This window comes from Fusarium odoratissimum (assembly GCF_000260195.1).
Source record: "Fusarium odoratissimum NRRL 54006 unplaced genomic scaffold supercont1.4, whole genome shotgun sequence".
Taxonomy (NCBI): domain Eukaryota; kingdom Fungi; phylum Ascomycota; class Sordariomycetes; order Hypocreales; family Nectriaceae; genus Fusarium; species Fusarium odoratissimum.
In genome coordinates this window covers 1,596,683-1,615,125 of record NW_022158690.1, presented here as the reverse complement: position 1 = coordinate 1,615,125, position 18,443 = coordinate 1,596,683, and the positions used below count along the sequence as shown (strand labels likewise).

The window sequence follows — 18,443 nt, the reverse complement described above, 5'->3', positions numbered from 1 at the left end:
CTCGTTGACGCGGTCGGTATAACTCACCTAACCCGTCTTATGCCGAATTACCCCGTCCCCCGCGCCCTTTACATCAAAAGCAACACTAAAGTATTGGCATGTAGTATGACTCCTCTGTCTTGGCTTATAAAGGTCGTGAGAAATATTGTAATTGAGATATAAACAAAGAACTACCAACATCATATACATCATCAACATTGGCCGACCATGTCCAACGACCTCGCCACACAGCTCAAGGCTCTCCACAAGCCTTCATCACCAGTTGTCTTCCCGAATATCTGGGACGTTGCTTCGTTCCAAACTGTTACGTCCCTCAACAATGGGACTTCTAAGCCAGTCAAGGCTCTAGCGACGGCGTCTTGGGCTGTTGCAGCGACATACGGTATCCAGGATGAGGAGCTCACCCTAGAGCAGAATATGGAAGCGATTAGCAAGGTTGCACCGCTCGCCAAAGCGGCTGGCATTCCGTTGTCTGCCGATTTGCAGGATGGATATGGGTCTCAGATTGAGTCTACTGTCAAGCGAGCCGTTGAGCTTGGTGTTGTTGGCGCCAACATCGAGGATGTGAGCTCTGAAACTGGCGAATTCTATCCTATCGACGAACAAGTTCAACGTCTTAAGACGGCTCTCAAAGCTGCCTCTGACGCCGGTTGTCCCGATTTTGTCATTAATGCACGATGCGACACCTTCCATGTCGACACAGGCCTCTCAGAAGCTGAGGCGATGAAAGAAGCTATCAAACGTGGAAAAGCGTACCTTGAAGCCGGTGCGACAACCGTGTTTTACTGGGGTGGATCAGGACGGGGACTACGAAATGCATGGGTTGAGACCTTGGTGAAAGAGCTTGATGGACGGGTTGCGGTCAAGCTGGCGCATAGAACCAAGGATGCGCTGTCAACTAAGGAATTGGGTGAGCTTGGCGTTGCGAGGATTAGTGTTGGGCCAAGTCTGTTTCTATTGGCGCAGGCTGCTATCAAAGAGGCTGCTGAGAGCATCCTTAACGGTGGAAATTTGTAGTTACACATTCACGGTTGTACAGAAAAGTCTTTTTGACGATATTCCTGATTATTCGTTGGTGTAGCTTTGTTGCCTGTGATGATGTGAGGTTCACGTCGCTCAACATTCGTCTCTTTGCAGATCTTGGATCAATCTCAAACAACATCTCTGATGATTCTTTTGGCCATTCAATCCCAGGCTCAGTTTCCTTCAGATGGAACTTTGGTTCGACGAAACCCAACTATACCACTTACAATGGTTTTTACAGTTTGGGGCGGTGTTGGATGCCTACAGGCAGCCTAAGCCTTATGGGCCGGTGCCTGGATCTAGATCCATTGACGGGCTGTGCTGCGATCAGCACGGTCAGCAATTGCTGCAAATGGTCGCCGACGACATAATTCAGCCTATCAGATGATTATGAGAGGATTTTTACCCGCTGTTTACTATTGATTTTCGCTGGCGTAGCTATTCACAGCTTGACTTGGCATTCCTTTTTGCGGGTCTAGGTGATGCCGTGTGAGTAATATGCCGTCGTGCCTACAGATGGAGGCCTTACCTGAGGGCGAATCGGTGTTGTATAAAGAGGAACATACAAGCTGAAGTAAAAGTATCATCATAAAATTTCTTCACACTTCTTCATTTCCAATTCTCCAATCTTTACTACAACCGCCATTCCTCCCTCACATAATATCCTATCAACACTAATACTTACATCATGACTACTGACACTATGGACTCGACCAAGAGCAGCGGTGACGAGTCTACCGTTATCTTGACACCTGCAGACACGGAGCCCAAGGAGGAGACCACAGAGACCAAGACAGAACAAAAGACAGCAGACTCAAAGACAGAAGACTCAAAGACAGAAGAAACACCAAAAGAAGACGAAGAGAAGAAGGAGAAGGTCATGGTCGGTCTCCTCACAGAAAGCAAAGATCTATACGCAAAGTTCGATAAGAACGGAGACCGATCATGGACAGACAAGTACCCCGATGATCTTGAGGAAGCAGCAGAGAATGAAGAGACACAAAAATACGCCGTCATCATCCGCAAGCGAAAGCCCAAGGAGGCTGACTCCAACAAGCCTCTCGACATTGACTCCCTCGTCATTCAATCTCCCTACCTCAAGCGCGTTCTCGGAAAGGTCTTTGAGGATTATCCCGGTATCGTCACTGATGTTTCACGCCTCAAGTTTCATGCTCCCTTTGAGTGTTTTGTCCATCGATGGGGTCAATTCACTGCTGCAAAGGATGATCCGAACTATGATCAATTCACCCGTGAGCATGTTTCGCTGTTGCATAAGATCATGAGGGACGAGCTGGGAGAGATTATTCAGCTTCGGGAGGATTACTTCAAGAACCGCGCTGTTGCCTTTGAGCATGTTTGGACTCTCTTCCCTCCTGGTTGCACAGTTTGGGGTTCTGTTAAGGGAAGACCCGTTGCTGTTCGCTTCGACTCTGGATACCTTGCAAAAACACAGTGCGGCGGCCTTGCCTACATGATGAACTGCAAGGGCATTGATTGGGACGGAAGAAGTATGGGATGGTGCGACATCACCATGCAGATTAACGACTTCCCCGGCACTGCTCCCTTCTCCAGTCTCTCATGCTATCCTCTAGAGTACCACCCAAATCATGACCAAGCACGCAATATGCTCCTCGAGCGTGGACGCAAGTTTGAGAGTCTTGCGGGCTATCACTACAAGGCATACAGCGGCACTGCCATCTGGTGGGTCAATGCGACCAAGTCTCGTAAAGAGACTGTCAACTCACGTATTGTCATCGATGGAGCGAATTGGGAGAAGCAGAACCCCGACCATACCGTTTGGCTTAACTATCTGACTGGTGACGGTCCTGTCGCCAGCAGTGATCGGGATAGTGATGCTGGCAATGGTGACGACGACGAGGATTGTTACAGCGATTGTTACAGCGACTCGGGTGTCAAGAAGCCTGAATTTGATGATGACCAGCGCGCTCCTCTCAGCGAAGAGCAGCTCATCATGACGAGTCCCATGGTCCGCGGCTATGCCCTGAAGAACAAGCGATGGATGGAGTTCTTCATTGATGATGTAACAGAGGTCAAGTTCAACGAGAAGGCCTTCGACTCGCTTGTTCTTCCTTCCGATCAAAAGGAACTTATTCTCGCTTTCGCTCAAAGCCAGGTCAAGTTCAAGAATGTCTTTGATGATATCATCTCTGGAAAGGGTAAGGGTATCATCATGCTCTTGTCTGGCGGCCCCGGTATCGGTAAGACACTGACTGCTGAGTCGGTGGCTGAGGAGATGAAGGTTCCCCTGTACATCATGAGCGCTGGCGATCTCGGCAGCGATGCTTATGACATCGAGGAGAACCTTCAACGCATTCTCGAAATGGTGGCCAATTGGAACGCTGTCCTCCTTCTCGACGAGTGCGACGTCTTCCTCGAGGCTCGCTCAGCACATGACATCGAACGCAACCGCATTGTTTCAATCTTCCTTCGCATGCTCGAATACTACGAAGGTATCCTCTTCCTCACCACCAACCGCGTCAAAGATATGGATCAAGCCTTCCAGAGCCGAATCCACATGTCGCTCGAGTACCCTCCCCTCGACAACACCGCTCGAGAGTCTGTTTGGCGAGGGTTCTTGAGCCGCGCTATTAGTGTAGATGCAAAGATTGAGGGCAACTCTGCGCATGAGATTACAGAGGGAGAGATCAAGGCTCTGGCTGGTCTGGAGCTGAATGGCCGACAGATTAAGAATGTCCTCAAGACGGCGAATCTTTTGGCTTGTCATAAGGGAGAGAAGTTGGCGTTTACCCATTTGAGGACTGTGTTGAGGGTCGAGGGTCATTCACTATAAGGCGTTGGGTATTGAAGGTCAAAGGTATATCATTGAAGAACTCTCAATAGACATAACTCTTATTACACCATTGAAGCAGCCGTTGCCTGTCCGTAAGCCATCCGCCGTGACTAATAGTGCAAGTGATAACGACAAAGAACTTTAATTACCTTCGAACAAAAGACATACCAGACATATCCGAAAGTCCAAAATATTGTATTCCCCGGGAAGACAGAGTGTGTATCAGCAATATCTTCGCCTGCTCCTAAAGGTACTCCCTCATATCCCTCCTCCACTTAACCCCATGGATCTCGGACATGAAGTCATCAACGCACGTCTGAATGGGCTTCCCCTTCCAATTTAAAACGCCGTGAACCTCAGGATCCCAATTCCGAGGATCTGGGTAACGGAGATCCTCGAATAGCATACGCACTATTCTCGAGAAAGTCTCAATGTCCTTTGAGGGGATGTTGCTGCAGTACTTCCTCACCAGGCAGTAAGCCACGGGTTCCAGTCTATTGAGAGACGGTGTTTGCCACGACCGCTTTGCCATGAAGTCCAGCATGTACTTTCTAGCGCTGGCGTTAGGGATGAAACAAACCCTATCTGCACACCCCTCACCGTCGGGATGGTCGCGTTGGCAGGTCTTGAACTTCATGTCCTTGCCGAGGATAGGATATGGGGTTTCACAGTCATTCCCTTCCTCCGTATATGTATCGCTATCCTCGTCCCAGCAACAGTTGGGAGGCCGACTGAAGGCGGCGTAGTAGTGTTGGGCGGGCGATGAGTGAGGTGGAGAGAGGGCATCCCTCTTCTTAATGAGGAGGTTGTGAAGACCGAGTTCGATGTCCATGTAAAGCTGGGTGCGATAGAATCGGGCTAATTCATCTAGCTTTACCATATTGAACATGCAAAGACTGAGGGTTTGTGTGGAAATTCAGTGTTTGAGAATACTCGGAGGATGTGTAGAGTCTGATGAAATGTGGGATTATTGCGAGAGTCTTTAAAGACGAGATTGTGTTAAGAGTAAGTGAATGCGTGAGAAGGGATGACTTTGAGAAAGACAATATAAGAAGGCAGGAGTCCCTTTTTATAGAGACTTCAATTTATTTTGGTTCAAATAGAATTCTTGTTGTAGAGTAACTTCTATATGGAAAGCTTATTCCTTGAGAACTACGAGGTATCGCCCTGCCCTCAACAATCGGACGAACAAGTATATACTATCTGCAGAGTTACCTTCAAACAAAGCTTATCGAGAACACTTTTGGCTTGGAAAAACTATTTCGAGATGTTTTGAGTAATATGAGAAGTTCTATCATGGGCAGCCTAACTGTTGTACAGAGAAGAGGCCACAAAATGATAGCCCCAACGGTGCCTCCTGGTAGACCCTCTCGAGTGAACCCTTTTGTCTTTGTTTGATGAAATTCACATAATTGTCTTAACCTATCAAGTTCAATTCGGAAACATGCCACTCACTGCCTGTGATTGAACCGGGTTAAATTACCACTCAGAATTCACACTTGATAAGAGACAAAAGTCTGTTCAAATGGTGCTGCAGCGAATCAAGATAAGGATTTCTCCTTAATGTGATCACTTTTAAAAGTTTATTTGCAAAATTCATATAATAGAGTCTCTCGATTAGTTGGGGCTTCAGTTGAACCTCGCCACGGTTTATAAACTTCAATAATAAGATTTACACAAAGTATATAAATTAGAGCAACGATTAATAGTGCAACCAGTCATCTAGCTTCCCGTAACATCAAGAGTCACCCAAAAACAAAAGTGTAGGTGAAGTTGAAAGAACTCATGATATTGATATAGAGGGTATTGCAATTTTCATGATAGTTGATTCAACTGAAGTGACTCAACTATCGAGGCTGACAAACTTAGTCTACCAACCACATTAGGCAATTCATAGCAATATATCGTGCTCAACCCCGCTTCGGCCCGCTATGAGCTGAGCTGCCTGAGCATTATAAACTTCTTCATGTAGGGCGTGATAACAAAGGGCGCGCTTTGACATTAGTTCCTCTCCGACCATCATTCACTTTCCAATCTAGACAAAGTCAAGAACCCTAATATCCTGCAGCTTATAAATACGGTACTGGATCAAAGCTTATAAATCCAACTTGAAACTGCTATAATCGCAGCGTTTCGACATACGACAATTATTGACATCGCTCGAGTTACCAAAATGGCAGACTTTCAACCTAAGAGCATTCTCATTTTCGGAGCTACCGGTAACATTGGGCGATATATCACGAATGCTATCGCAAATGCCCAGCCAGAATTCGATCATGTGGCCATCTTCACCTCGGAAGACACAGTTACCAGGAAACCAGAATTGATCAAAGAGCTCAAGTCAAAGGCAGTCAAGATTATCACAGGAGATGTCAATAATCCTGAGGACGTAAAGAGGGCTTACCAAGGCGTCGACACTGTCATCAGTGCAGTGGGACGCAATGTCATCGAGACACAGATTGAGCTCTTTAAACTCGCAGCTGAGTCTGGTTCAGTTAAGTGGTTTTTCCCTTCAGAATACGGCACAGATATCGAGTACGGTCCTCAGAGCGCCAGTGAGAAGCCTCATCAGCTGAAACTCAAGGTACGAAAGTATATTCGAGAAAACGCAAATGGTCTGAAGTATACTTTTGTCGTTACTGGGCCGTATATCGATATGTACTTTACCCTTTCGCCTGACGTCATTGAGGCTGGAGGATTTGATCATAAGAATAAGAAGGCGGTCTTGATTGATAATGGGGAGGGCAAGATTGGCTTCACAACTATGCCTGAGTAAGTTTCATCTTGTGATCACTCTTCATAGAGCTGTGGCTAATGTTTTATAGCGTTGGAAAGGCTGTAGTCGCAGCTCTTCGTCACCCCGCAGAGTCTTTCAACCGCGCCCTGATCGTCCAATCCTTCGTCGTCAACTCTAAGCAGATTCTGAAGGAGCTTGAGAAGCAGACTGGCGGTGAACCGTGGGAAGTTTCAAGCTACACTCTCGATGAGCTGAGGGAAGCCGAGAAGAAGGGGTGGGCTGCTGGAAATCCCAAGGCTGTTTCATATACACTCCGACGAATTTGGTCCGAGGGCGGCACGCTTTATGAAAAGACGGACAATGAGAGGATTGGACTCAAGGAGGAAGATCTGGAGACTCTGGAGGATGCTGTTAAGAGGGAACTTACGACTGGATACTGATTAATACCTTGTGATACTTGAACATACTTCTTCCGATGGCCAACACTGGGCTTGCTGAGCTCTTTCTTCTGAAGTTTATAACAAATTATAGTTCAGTCTCGTCTAGAAGTGAGGTCTTGGGAAATGCAAAGGAGAAAAACCTCGTTAGGATACAAAACCCCTTTGATTGAGATGTGCAACAAGTTATATTCACTGAAATTGGCGCTTCTACGCATAATCGCATTCTTCATCTCTCGGATACCCCTTCAATGTCACATCACACCCCAATCTAAGGCCACCAAAGCCAATCGATTTCCATGTCAGCAAAAGGGTTGCGAGGAAACCAGTCAGGAAGATATTCGCCCCATCCCCAGTAATTTCCAGCCCCCATAGGATGATCAGCGCACATTCGAATTTGCATGACATCAACATCGGGAGGAAGGTCATTAGGATCCCATTCCATGGGTCCAAGACGACCGCATTTCTCCTTGGCCATGGGCCATTGATCGGCTATGGCTACGGTAGCGAGACCAGCCGTGAGAAGGACTTGGGGCTTCATATTGGCTCTAGGGTGAGATGTCAGCGAAAAATCAGAAAATACATTAAAAATGCTTACGTCTTGTGATCTAAATGGTTGTGTTGATATGTTGGTTGAAATTATGGATAATGAAGAAATAAGGTTAAAATAGAGGGTGAGACTGAACACGAAAAATGAAAAAAGCTCGGGTATATAGCCTGTCACCTTGCCTATTCCGAAACGTGGCGCTTCTCTAAATGGTTTGGATGCCTGAAAGGAATGGTTATGCTGACGCAAGCTAAGAAGAGGCACAGCTTCGGGTTCTGGGGATGAGCTGACACGATAGGTAAGATCATATCGTTGAATTCAATGAGTCCAGGAGCTCGCTTGTAGCAGTCAGTTGAGCTAACTCTAGCGGCACAAGCGCCTCTTGATGGCCTATCATCTTTGTTCTGGCGTATGCAGGCCGCTAATTTGGCTTGATGCTCCACCTGACAGCTTCAGAGCATGTGGCCTGGAGCAAGATGCAGGAGAACTGTGGTATTCAGAAGTGGATATGTGTTCATTGAGAATCAGCACCAAATCTCATGGACATGGCCAGATTGCAGAGTTTGTTGTCCACCAAGCTTGAAAAGAGACAAGTTTAACAAGATACGAGTCATCGTGTGACTGACGACAAGGATCATTTGCTGCGCCTCGAATCCTGGCGGATGCAACAGTCTAGTAATCCTTCCCATGACTGGTTCAACGACTTGATCAAATACCTGAAAACTGCCAAGTTACAGATCGATCCATTGGCCAAAGTGGATGTCTTTGTCGTGGTAGCCAGTCACGGCTTTGCAGACTGGAATTCCCTCAACAGCCAAGCATTTAACGAGAACCTCTTGGATGTCACGTAGGGCTGATGGGTGATAGTTCAAGACTATCTGGCTTTTGATAGAGTCGGGAGTTTCCTTTGTTGTGCAGAGTTTAAAATATTAGATGACCCGGCGCTTGAACCTTACAGCAACGTGTCTAGACTATCCAGCAACGACTCAAGAAACTCATGGATGATATCACCTTCATCGCGAGAAGTCCAGGTGGTCGTGGGGAAATGACAACTGTCAATATCTTGATCCAATGACTGGACAAATTCAAATCAGGTTTATTGTACGTGCTAACTAAATGGCTTCTTTCCCCGAGCAAGAAACAATTGCTGTTCACCACCAATCTCTCTAGGTACTTGAGACGGCGCCGAGGTCAACTTCCACGCCCAATCTTCAAGTCCAGCTTTATCAAACGAACTCCTTACTTCATTCTCTTGAAACCCCATTCTACTAATCGCTCCTAGCGTTCGATTTCCTGTCTGAGCACTACTGCCCGCAGAGCTTGCAACCCAGTCAATGATAAGTAAGATTCCTCCAGGTCTCAGTCGTTTTGAGAGCTGTAATATCATGTTATCCGGGTCTTCGATATGATGGAGAGCCATGCACATGACTACCACGTCAAAATCAAAGAATCTTGGCGTGTTGGTCTCCGGAGACGGCGTCAACTCGGGATCGATAAGATCACCCTGAATAGCTCGCATTTTTATCGACGTATAGCCTGCTTTCAGTGCCATTTTGTTATACTGTTCTACCATTCCTGATGCTATGTCCATACCTCTCACTGTAGACATGAAGGGTGCGAGCGCCTAATAAAATCAGCATAGAGTTCAACGGTTAACGTCGTTGGATCTTACCCGAGACGCCACGCCATCACCGCAGGCGTAATCTAACAGTTTTGTCGGTCTTGAAGATGGTGGCCTGATACCAATCCAGTCTATGTTGGAGCGTAGCTCTTTTGATATTTGATTGCACAGCTCAATAATCCAAGGCCATCGAAATAGCGCTGGAGGAGCATTACTGGCACGAGTTAGTCCTTGCGAGGGCCATAGTAGGTTGAAAGGTTCATACTTGTAGTGAGCCTTGTTCTGCTCTCCCATTGACCTCGGGACTTCATGAGATGGACCATGGTGATGATGATGAGTATGGTACTGCAGATGGTGGTGGTGATGATGGCAATGGGGTATATCCTCCACTGGTTCGTGCTCCATTCTGATGAGAGGTTTGACAATAGGATTTCTGAGATGTATAGTATATGTATTCATTCAAGTCCCACGATGTTCAAAATAGTCAAAGATGAGATTTTGCGAGCAAAAAGCTAGGTATCTTGGTTTAGCGACACCAAAAGGGTTGGTAGGCGAGAACCCTGATGGGCTCTTACATCAGTCTGTCAGAACACACGACAGATGAGTCCATATCACAAGAGGCGAGCTTAAGGATGCGTCCCAGTTTCAAATTGACTCAGCATTGGTGTTTTTTTTTTTTCAAAAGGTCACATTGTCATGACCGCTCTATTTATTGCCACGGGTCTGAGAAGTGCCATAACCGACTTCATTGCTTAGGCGGAGCCCCAATGTTGAGCAGTTAACGAGTATTGCTTCAACTCAACTATGGGTTACATGGGTTTGATATAACTGAAATATTCTTTGAAAGAGCCCTTAGCTTTAAGTGAGTCATCATTTGTTCGCACCTCGATTATTTCCTGGGCGCCTTAGCCTTCTAAGTAATGAAAATTCCTTCAATATTTGGAACTAAGGATGTGATTCATGGTACGGAGGAGCAATCGGAATGAAACAGGAATCAAACTTCTGTAGTCGACTGGAGCTCGCTTTTCTCCCTAAGGAAGGCTATCAAGGCTTGCGGAAGTCCTGACGAAAACACAACAATCGATCCAGCCTTCCAGTTGCTACAATATCAAATATGGAGTGCTCCAGGGTATCCAATCAAGATATGATTAAAGGTGATTGTATACCGACAGGGGTGTGTGATAAGCTCCAACTGCTTATCAGGCTTACTACCCCAATCTTCCCAAGACGGTCATTTTCTACCCCAACTGTCATCCCTCAATCATGATTAACTTCAATGTTACATGGGGTTCAGCGATCAGTAACGTCATATTGTAACAAGACAACTGAACGGGGGGAGGTATCACGTGTATTGGAGAGATAATGAGCACAAATTCCTCGTCGAATCATGACTTGAGCACGAGTGTCGACCTATCTCGAAGTCGAATTATCATTCATTCTATCAGAAATCCTGCATCATGACTGGTTTAGCGCAAAGATATGAGATCAATGCTGATATGGGAGAGGGCTTCGGCCGATGGAAAATGGTAAGATCTCTGAAAGACAGTGTTTGTTACCAGATATTAACCAAGGTTTAATAGGGTCCAGATGAGGAACTCATGCCTCTCATAGATGCAGCAAATATTGCATGTGGTTTCCACGCTGGTGATCCGTCTATCATGCTAAAGACAGTCCGTCTCTGCAAGCAACATGGAGTCAAAGCTGGTGCTCATCCCGGCTTACAAGACCTCTTTGGCTTTGGACGCCGAAAAATGGAAATCGACCCCAAGGACATGTATGCAATGGTCTTGTATCAAGTTGGAGCTCTAAAAGCAATGCTGGACGCCGAAGGTGTTGAGCTCTCTCACATTAAACCTCACGGAGAACTCTTCTTCTACATGCAAAGAGACAAGGGAATAATGAGAGCTGTACTAGAAGCTTGTGCAACTTTCAAAGTTCCTGTATACGCCTGCCAGAACCCAGAACAGGAGGCTATGTGTAATGAGATGGGCGTTCCCTTTCAAGGAGAGGTCTACGTTGATATCGACTACTCACCAGAGGGAAGACTTGTCCCTTTTGCGCAATCTCATCCTGTAACGCCGGAGTTATGCCATGAGCGGGCGTTTGGTGCGGCTATGAAGGACACAGGGAAGGATATGAATGGGGATGCATTCAGCTTTGGATTTAAGGGGAAGCCGTTCAGCATATGTCTGCATTCTGATTCGCCGACTGTGCTGGAAAATGCGAAGCTGGTTCGACAAGCAGTGAATGAAGCGAACCGAAAGAAGTTTCCTTCACAGAATACCAATGGTCATAGATTGTAGACATTATCCCAACAGGATAAATACAGCAGGAAATCTGGTTTTCCATAGAAATTGAAAACTGTGTAACAACCTAGACTCACATGATTTTGACTGCTTGATTACTCGTACAAAATGAATGTCGAAATGCTATACCATCGTATACTTGAAACCGTTACTGCGCTTAAGCAGCAGAACGGGAGACGTACCGACAGCATGGTTGTCTGACACACCTCCAAGTGACAACTTGGTTCGTTCCTCGCTAAGAATGTTAATAAGATGGCCAGAAGTACAGACCACTCAATCTGCCCTCAAAGAATGCCGGTCCTGGTCACACATGACGAGCTATCAATGCGGGGATGGTAGCTCAGCTCTTAGCTCCCCCTGTTCATCATATCAAGGGTCGCGCGATAAGACTCGAAAGGTTGGGGTAGAAATAGGTTGTCTAGATTGCCTATCGCAAGCCACTTCGTCTAGTAAGTGATAATAAGGTAGTATAAATCATATAGATGTCTTGATGATCTGCATTGCTGTGATGTTTTAAGACAAGGTGCAGTCTTTAAATATTTTTCTTCTCAAAATCCACAGAATTCTCGTTGCTGTCCCTTTTGTCTTCTTGATATTTATTTCGTGATCAAATACTGGTGCAATGACTTCTGGAGTCGCCATTCCTGGAACCGTCCAGCTCGTTGATGTCCAAGGCATCTTCAACGTGAAGCATGGCCAACAATCACGCGACATCGTCCTCGTTCCGCAGCCCACTGACGACCCCGATGATCCTTTACGCTGGAGTATCCCTCGAAAGACAAGAAATATCGTCTGCGCCATGGTATGGTGCTTCTTCGTCGCTGCCATGATCTCAGGTTTATCACCTGCTTACATCTTGATCGAGGAAGACACTGGCATTTCGATCGCTGATTTGAGTACTGGCAATGGTATTCTGTTCCTCTTTTTGGGATGGGGAACGATGATTACTCAATGCGTTGCTCTGGCATATGGTCGACGCCTCACTCTTATTGTGTCTGTCATTCTCACCACGGGTATTACTCTTTGGACCGCCTTCATCAAGTCGAGAGGAGAGTTCTTCACAAACCGAGTTCTGCTTGGTATTTGTGCTTCACCCCAAGAGACTCTTATAGAAGTCATTATTGGAGACATCTTCTTCGCGCATGACCGAGGCTTCTATATGGGTGCCTATAGCTGGACTTTATGGTGCGGCGCGTTCCTTGCACCCGTGGCATCTGGCTATGTCGCTCAAGAGCTCGGCTGGCGATGGATCCAGTACATCCTCACTATCATAGGAGGAAGCGTCGCTATCATTACGTTCTTCCTGTTTGAGGAGACAATGTTCTACCGCCATCACGACGTCGGAAACCTGTCTGATACAGCTGCACTCGACCCAGCTACCATCAAAGCCTCCGCGACAGTCGGAAAGGACGTCGAGGCTCCGTCAGAGAAGCAAGACCCTTCAGTCCAAGACGAGAAGTCCACATCACGATCCATGGAGGCAGCGGCGTATACACCAGGTGAGAGCGAAAAGACATATTTAGGGAAGCTCAAGGTCTGGGGCTATCACGACTCGCGACAGCCTAGCACCTTCAAGCTCTTCTTCCTCCCCATTCGACTGCTCTTCTCCTTCCCAGGTATTGGCTTCGGTGGCCTCCTCGTCGGTGGAATTCTCGCCTGGTATAACGTCGTTGGAGGCTCTCTAGCTCTGATCCTGGGAAACCCACCTTACAACTTCAGCGCCAACAACATTGGACTCACGTACCTTGCTTCTGTTATCGGTGTCACTGTTGGGTGCTTCCTTTCAGGTTGGATGTCAGATGCCCTGGCCTTGTTCCTTGCCCGTCGAAATGGAGGTGTCATGGAACCCGAGCAGCGTCTCTGGACTTGTCTCGTCGCGCTTGTCATGCATCCGGCAGGCTGTCTGCTGTACGGTGTTGGCGCTTCGTATCATATCCACTGGTTTGGAGTTGTCTTTGGCCTCGGATTGATCTGCGTAACTCTTCCCATGGGCTCCAATCTCGCTTTCACTTATATCCTTGACACTTACAAGGAGGTCGCCGGCGAAGGTCTTGTATCGACCATCTTGATTCGCAACATGATGGGTATGTACACACTTCAATCACCATATCTTCACTACTAACACTATCCAGGTTTCGCGTTTGGGTACGCCGTGGTTCCAATGATTGAGAACCTTGGACTTCGCAATGCATTCATCCTCATCGCCGTGTTGGGAGGGGCTGTCTGGTGCACTGCGATCATGATGATATATGTTGGCAAGCCTCTGAGAAGATGGACCGCGCATTCTTATTGGAATCTCATTGAGCATTACGGTGCGACTGCTCATTGATCCTCCGTCCCTCAGGTACTGAAGGTTCAGTGGTAGAAAAGCAGAGATTTAGTGTCGTTCGGCCAAGCAGTCACTTTCTTCTCGATAGTTTGAATCAAATCAAATCATTGCATTTTGAATTGAGCGCCGTCACAACCCGGTCGCAATTGTTAACCTTGAATCCTGATACGTACCAGCGGTTACTGAAAGTCCTATGCAAATACTGGCATGATACTCTCCATTTGCTCTCCAATAATTACTTAACTGTGTCCGTGGAGATACGGATTTCAGCATCCCTCAGCTCCAAACTTTTAGCCTGCTACCAAATGTTTCCGCAATAGCCTCTATAGATCATCGCAACACTTGTACATCCGTATCCCTTGTGGCCTCAATGAGCTCACTGATATGGGGATCCTGTTACACCTACAACTTCTACCCCAATGGCTTACCATAATAGGAACACAAATTCCGGGTGCCCAAATTCTTACCTCTTTCGATCACCCCGCGTTGGGGTAGATAAGCTATCGAGATAGTGCATCTTAACCTGGAGGTGGAGAGGCTATCCCCATTTTTGATAACACCTCCAAGCTGCTACTCATAGACTCATACGTTCATTCCATGCTTTTGATCAGTTCATAATAAGTCCAATCTTTCGGACGTTTACCCAAAGGTTACCTTTCTTCTCATATCTGTCTTATCACATCTTTCGTCTTGTAGTGAACTGTTCAGTTCGCCTCCGTCGCAGTCATGGGTTCACTTGACTTACACCCACTACAGCACATTCGCAAGGTGTTAATAGCGAATCGCGGCGAGATTGCTGTTCGCTGCATAAATGCCTGTCGGAAACTTGGGCTTCAAGTTGTCTCAGTGTTTACCAATGCAGATGCAACTTCACTGCATGTGAAGTTGGCAGACGAAGCAATCCTTTTACCAGGCGAGGATAGCTCGGCTTATACAGACGGGTAAGTATAGAAATTTCATCTTACGAATTTACGGCATCTAAACATTGATGACTTATAGGGATGCCATATTGGACATCTGCAAGCGCACAGGTGCAAATGTCGTATTTCCCGGATATGGCTTCCTCAGTGAGAACGCAGAGTTCGCTGACACAATTTCCTCTGCTGGCATCATCTTCGCTGGCCCTTCCACGGCTTCAATAAGAGCCATGGGCCTAAAACACGAGGCCAGAGGTATTGCACAATCGGCCAATGTCCCAGTCATCCCTGGAACTCAACTATTGGCGTCTGCTGAAGCAGCTACCAAAGCGGCGACAGAGTTGGGCTTCCCTGTTATGCTGAAAGCTACTGGAGGCGGCGGTGGTATGGGTCTTCAGATTTGCAATTCAGCAGATGAGATTGCGAAAGCTTTTGCTATGGTCGAGAGTCGCGCTGGTACGCTCTTCAAGAACAAGGGAGTCTTCTTGGAAAAGTACTACCCTCGTTCTCGCCACATCGAAGTCCAAGTTGCAGGCAACGGGGAAATCGTTGTCGCCTTTGGAGAACGCGAGTGCTCGCTACAAAGACGCCACCAGAAAGTTGTCGAGGAGTCTCCGAGCCCATTCTTGGAACGCCATGCTGGATTACGCGAAAGAATGCTTGACGCAGCCATCAGTTACGCACTCCAGCTGAAGTACAAGAGCGTTGGCACAGTTGAGTTTCTTGTTGACGACGACACTGCGCAGTTCTTTTTTCTCGAGATGAACACTCGATTACAAGTGGAGCATGGTATCTCTGAGCTGTGCTACGGAGTTGACTTGGTCGAGTTGATGTTAAGACAAGCAGATTACGAACTTCGAGGCCAAATTGGCATCCCCTCTGAGACTCTCAAGGGCCTTGGAAGACCTCAGCCCCTTGGCTCAGCGATCGAAGTTCGTGTTTATGCCGAGATACCGCTCTGTAACTTCGCACCCAGTCCTGGTGTTCTCCAGCACGTTCATTGGCCACAAGGCGATGGTGTGCGAGTTGACACTTGGGTCCAAAGCGGCCAGCGCATCACTCCTCTTTACGATCCCTTAATCGGTAAGGTTATGGTCCATAGTCCCGACGGTCGAGAAGCTGCGCGACGCAAGATGCTTGCAGCACTGGCGGATACAGAACTTCAGGGGACTCAGTCTAACCTTGAGTACCTCTCTGCAATTCTAGACTCGGAGTTATTCGCAAGTGGGAACACCCTGACCAATTCGCTATCGACTTTCGAGTTTAAGAGTTGCTCCATGCAAGTCCTTGAGCCCGGTGTATCCACCACGATCCAGGATTATCCAGGGCGCGTCTCTGTTGGACACGGCGTGCCCCCAGGAGGACCCATGGATGATCTTAGTGCTCGGATAGCAAACATTTTGGTTGGCAACGATGAAGGAGTTGAGTTATTGGAGGTGACCCTATCTGGTCCCAAGTTGCTGTTTCATGAGGCCGCGATTGTCAGTATTTGTGGTGCCGAGCTTCCCATTGCGGTCGACGGTGGCGCGCAGCCGCTGTGGTCCAGACTTGTGGTCAAACAAGGTCAGATTTTGAGTCTAGGTAAAGTCACTGGAAGTGGTGCACGAGCATATCTCGCTGTTAGAGGCGGCTTTCCCGACGTCCCAGCGTTCCTCGGCTCCAAGTCAACCGCCCCAGAGCTTGGGTTCGGTGGCTACCAAGGTCGAAAACTCCAGACACACGATATCCTCGCACTGAGTCCTGATTCCAAAGTGCAAGCAGCTGAAGCGACAACGTTCACCCTTCCATCCCATCACGTACCCAAATTCGGAAGCACCACTATCTGTTGTATCGATGGGCCGTACGGTTCTGATGATATCCTGACAGAGGAGGGATCGAAGACGTTGTATGAAGGGGAATGGAGTGTCAGTCACAACAGTGGCAGAAGTGGTATACGCTTGCAAGGACCGCGATTGAAGTGGGCTCGAACATCTGGAGGAGGTGGAGGATCACATCCGTCTAATGTGTTCGAGTACGGGTATCCCAATGGCGGTGTCAACTTTACTGGAGAGTCTCCCATCATATTTGCTAATGACCGACCTGACCTTGGTGGTTTCGTCTGCCCAACGACAATCTGCTCTGGGGAGATGTGGAAGCTCGGTCAACTCAAACCCGGTGACACCGTTCGGCTGCAATCCGTTTCATACGAGGATGCTCTGAAGATCACTCACGAGAAAAACGCTTATCTTGAAGCTCTGGCAGCCTTCGCTAATGGCAAAACTGGGGATGTAAGTGCTCCCCAAACAGCCTTCGCCACGAAGCCCCCATCCTCCATTCTGCATCAGTCACCCGCAAGGGGTGTACATCCCCAGGTGATATACCGTCAAGGAGGTGATACCAGCATAATCGTTCAGTATGGCAACCAGACTTCGGACTTGCGAAACACAGTCTGTGTCCAACTGCTCACTCAGCAGCTGGCAGCTGCGAAACTGCCCAGTGTGCGAGGTGATCCTAACATTGCCACCCTCACTGTGCACTTCGACCCGGTCCATATAGACCGTTTTGAGCTTCTCCAACAGCTTCTGGCCTTTGATACGAACATTGGCGATACTAGCGGGGTGAAGATCCCTGCTCGACAGATAAGACTGCCTGTCTGTCTTGACCACTCTTCACTCAAGGAGTCGGCGCAACGGTACATGGAGAACATCAGACCGACAGCTGCATATCTCCCAGACAATGTCGAATATCTCCGCAAGAACAATGCTCTTGCGACGCGCCGAGACGTACTGGACTCTCTTCTCAAAACACCATGGTTGACTGTTGCCGTTGGTTTCTTCGTCGGAACACCTATCCTATTCCCTCTCGACCCATGGCGGGTGTTGACAGGCCAGAAGTATAACCCTAGTAGAGGCTATACGCCCAGTGGCTCAGTAGGACTGGGAGGATCAACAGTCGCCATATATCCTGTTGCTGCACCAGGAGGATACCAACTCATGGGCCGAACACTTGGTGGCTGGGATTCGACAGGTAACCGGCCTGGCTTCTCTCCCAAGAAGCCTTGGCTGTTCAATCACCTGGATCTCGTCAGTTTTTATGAGGTGACTGAACAAGAGTATGACAAGATGGAGCGAGATTTTGAGGCTGGTCAGTATACCTTTGACATTAGCGAAACAGCCATCGATATGGATCAGTACATCGCCAAGTTTGATACAGCAGAGAAGGACCCAGAGTATCAAGCATGGCGAGAGCGCCAATCAGAAGCGGCCGATGAGTTGGCTGCACTCGAGCAGAAGCTGTTCGATGAATGGACCATCTCAAAACAGTCTGGTGGTGGTGCAGATGAGGATGGCGACGTTGACTCGGACGAGATTGCTGTTATTGAGTCACCTGTAAACGCGAATGTATGGAAGGTCCTCGTCGAGCCTGGTGATGTACTGGAAGAGGGGCAGACCGTAGCGGTTCTTGAAGCCATGAAGATGGAGATTAATTTGGTTGTTGGTGAAGATCAGGTCGGCGCTGAAGTAGTCAAGGTTGCTCAGCCACCGGGAAGTGTTGTAAGTCCGGGAACGGTCGTTGTAAAGGCCCGGAGAAGACAAGAGTAAATCATAGTGTACACTAAATTGAGACAACAATTGGATCAGCAACGAATGTCAATCTCTCGCTTCATGTAAATATGTTAAGTAATCTTGAGATTAAACTTCGACTAAGGTGCCTGTATCTGGACGATCGGGAATA

At 47.7% G+C, this 18,443-nt stretch overlaps 9 protein-coding genes across 10 annotated transcripts; 6 read left to right on the top strand and 3 right to left on the bottom strand.

The window, feature by feature from the left end:
- The first annotated feature begins 55 nt into the window (after positions 1-55).
- Positions 56-1,438, top strand: FOIG_03728 (uncharacterized protein). Its single transcript, XM_031201731.1, has one exon. It carries the CDS (start codon positions 208-210, stop codon positions 1,015-1,017), a length of 810 nt encoding a protein of 269 aa, XP_031069255.1. The 5' UTR covers positions 56-207; the 3' UTR covers positions 1,018-1,438.
- Positions 1,439-1,523: 85 nt separating this feature from the next.
- Positions 1,524-3,917, top strand: FOIG_03727 (uncharacterized protein). Its single transcript, XM_031201730.1, has one exon. It carries the CDS (start codon positions 1,712-1,714, stop codon positions 3,833-3,835), a length of 2,124 nt encoding a protein of 707 aa, XP_031069254.1. The 5' UTR covers positions 1,524-1,711; the 3' UTR covers positions 3,836-3,917.
- Positions 3,918-4,079: 162 nt separating this feature from the next.
- Positions 4,080-4,715, bottom strand: FOIG_03726 (uncharacterized protein; the record flags this gene model as incomplete). Its single annotated transcript, XM_031201729.1, has 1 exon — positions 4,080-4,715. The coding sequence occupies one exon, from the start codon at positions 4,713-4,715 to the stop codon at positions 4,080-4,082; it is 636 nt and encodes a 211-aa protein (XP_031069253.1).
- Positions 4,716-5,757: 1,042 nt separating this feature from the next.
- On the top strand, positions 5,758-7,249 carry FOIG_03725 (uncharacterized protein). The gene is made up of 2 exons (XM_031201728.1): positions 5,758-6,607; positions 6,661-7,249. Exons 1-2 carry the CDS (start codon positions 6,009-6,011, stop codon positions 7,010-7,012), a joined length of 951 nt encoding a protein of 316 aa, XP_031069252.1. The 5' UTR covers positions 5,758-6,008; the 3' UTR covers positions 7,013-7,249.
- Positions 7,002-8,101, bottom strand: FOIG_03724 (uncharacterized protein). The gene is made up of 2 exons (XM_031201727.1): positions 7,608-8,101; positions 7,002-7,557 (listed from the first exon to the last, which is right to left on the bottom strand). Exon 2 carries the CDS (start codon positions 7,548-7,550, stop codon positions 7,281-7,283), a length of 270 nt encoding a protein of 89 aa, XP_031069251.1. The 5' UTR covers positions 7,551-7,557; positions 7,608-8,101; the 3' UTR covers positions 7,002-7,280.
- A 418-nt stretch (positions 8,102-8,519) lies between these two features.
- FOIG_03723 (uncharacterized protein) lies at positions 8,520-9,711 on the bottom strand. Its single transcript, XM_031201726.1, has 3 exons — positions 9,443-9,711; positions 9,229-9,391; positions 8,520-9,180 (listed from the first exon to the last, which is right to left on the bottom strand). Exons 1-3 carry the CDS (start codon positions 9,634-9,636, stop codon positions 8,665-8,667), a joined length of 873 nt encoding a protein of 290 aa, XP_031069250.1. The 5' UTR covers positions 9,637-9,711; the 3' UTR covers positions 8,520-8,664.
- A 91-nt stretch (positions 9,712-9,802) lies between these two features.
- FOIG_03722 (uncharacterized protein) lies at positions 9,803-11,577 on the top strand. 2 transcript variants are annotated; one of them, XM_031201725.1, is made up of 3 exons: positions 9,807-9,898; positions 9,956-10,703; positions 10,758-11,577. In XM_031201725.1, exons 2-3 carry the CDS (start codon positions 10,635-10,637, stop codon positions 11,478-11,480), a joined length of 792 nt encoding a protein of 263 aa, XP_031069249.1. In that variant the 5' UTR covers positions 9,807-9,898; positions 9,956-10,634; the 3' UTR covers positions 11,481-11,577. The 2 variants fall into 2 exon arrangements, with proteins under 2 accessions (XP_031069248.1, XP_031069249.1); XM_031201724.1 differs by having other exon boundaries at positions 9,803-10,703.
- A 386-nt stretch (positions 11,578-11,963) lies between these two features.
- FOIG_03721 (uncharacterized protein) lies at positions 11,964-13,931 on the top strand. Its single transcript, XM_031201723.1, has 2 exons — positions 11,964-13,567; positions 13,616-13,931. The coding sequence occupies exons 1-2, from the start codon at positions 12,106-12,108 to the stop codon at positions 13,810-13,812; spliced, it is 1,659 nt and encodes a 552-aa protein (XP_031069247.1). The 5' UTR covers positions 11,964-12,105; the 3' UTR covers positions 13,813-13,931.
- Positions 13,932-14,538: 607 nt separating this feature from the next.
- FOIG_03720 (uncharacterized protein) lies at positions 14,539-18,362 on the top strand (the record flags this gene model as incomplete). Its single annotated transcript, XM_031201722.1, has 2 exons — positions 14,539-14,753; positions 14,812-18,362. The coding sequence occupies 2 exons, from the start codon at positions 14,539-14,541 to the stop codon at positions 18,308-18,310; spliced, it is 3,714 nt and encodes a 1,237-aa protein (XP_031069246.1). The 3' UTR covers positions 18,311-18,362.
- Between the last annotated feature and the right edge of the window lie 81 nt (positions 18,363-18,443).

Coding starts and splice junctions, on each gene's coding strand:
- FOIG_03723 (XM_031201726.1), bottom strand. CDS start 9,636: ATGAATACATATACTATACATCTCAGAAATCCTATTGTCAAACCTCTC. Junction 9,392..9,442: donor CAGAACAAGGCTCACTACAA/GTATGAACCTTT, acceptor AACTCGTGCCAG/TAATGCTCCTCCAGCGCTAT. Junction 9,181..9,228: donor GTGATGGCGTGGCGTCTCGG/GTAAGATCCAAC, acceptor TGATTTTATTAG/GCGCTCGCACCCTTCATGTC.
- FOIG_03722 (XM_031201724.1), top strand. CDS start 10,635: ATGACTGGTTTAGCGCAAAGATATGAGATCAATGCTGATATGGGAGAG. Junction 10,704..10,757: donor GCTTCGGCCGATGGAAAATG/GTAAGATCTCTG, acceptor AAGGTTTAATAG/GGTCCAGATGAGGAACTCAT.
- FOIG_03721 (XM_031201723.1), top strand. CDS start 12,106: ATGACTTCTGGAGTCGCCATTCCTGGAACCGTCCAGCTCGTTGATGTC. Junction 13,568..13,615: donor CTTGATTCGCAACATGATGG/GTATGTACACAC, acceptor AACACTATCCAG/GTTTCGCGTTTGGGTACGCC.
- FOIG_03725 (XM_031201728.1), top strand. CDS start 6,009: ATGGCAGACTTTCAACCTAAGAGCATTCTCATTTTCGGAGCTACCGGT. Junction 6,608..6,660: donor GGCTTCACAACTATGCCTGA/GTAAGTTTCATC, acceptor AATGTTTTATAG/CGTTGGAAAGGCTGTAGTCG.
- FOIG_03728 (XM_031201731.1), top strand. CDS start 208: ATGTCCAACGACCTCGCCACACAGCTCAAGGCTCTCCACAAGCCTTCA.
- FOIG_03724 (XM_031201727.1), bottom strand. CDS start 7,550: ATGAAGCCCCAAGTCCTTCTCACGGCTGGTCTCGCTACCGTAGCCATA.
- FOIG_03727 (XM_031201730.1), top strand. CDS start 1,712: ATGACTACTGACACTATGGACTCGACCAAGAGCAGCGGTGACGAGTCT.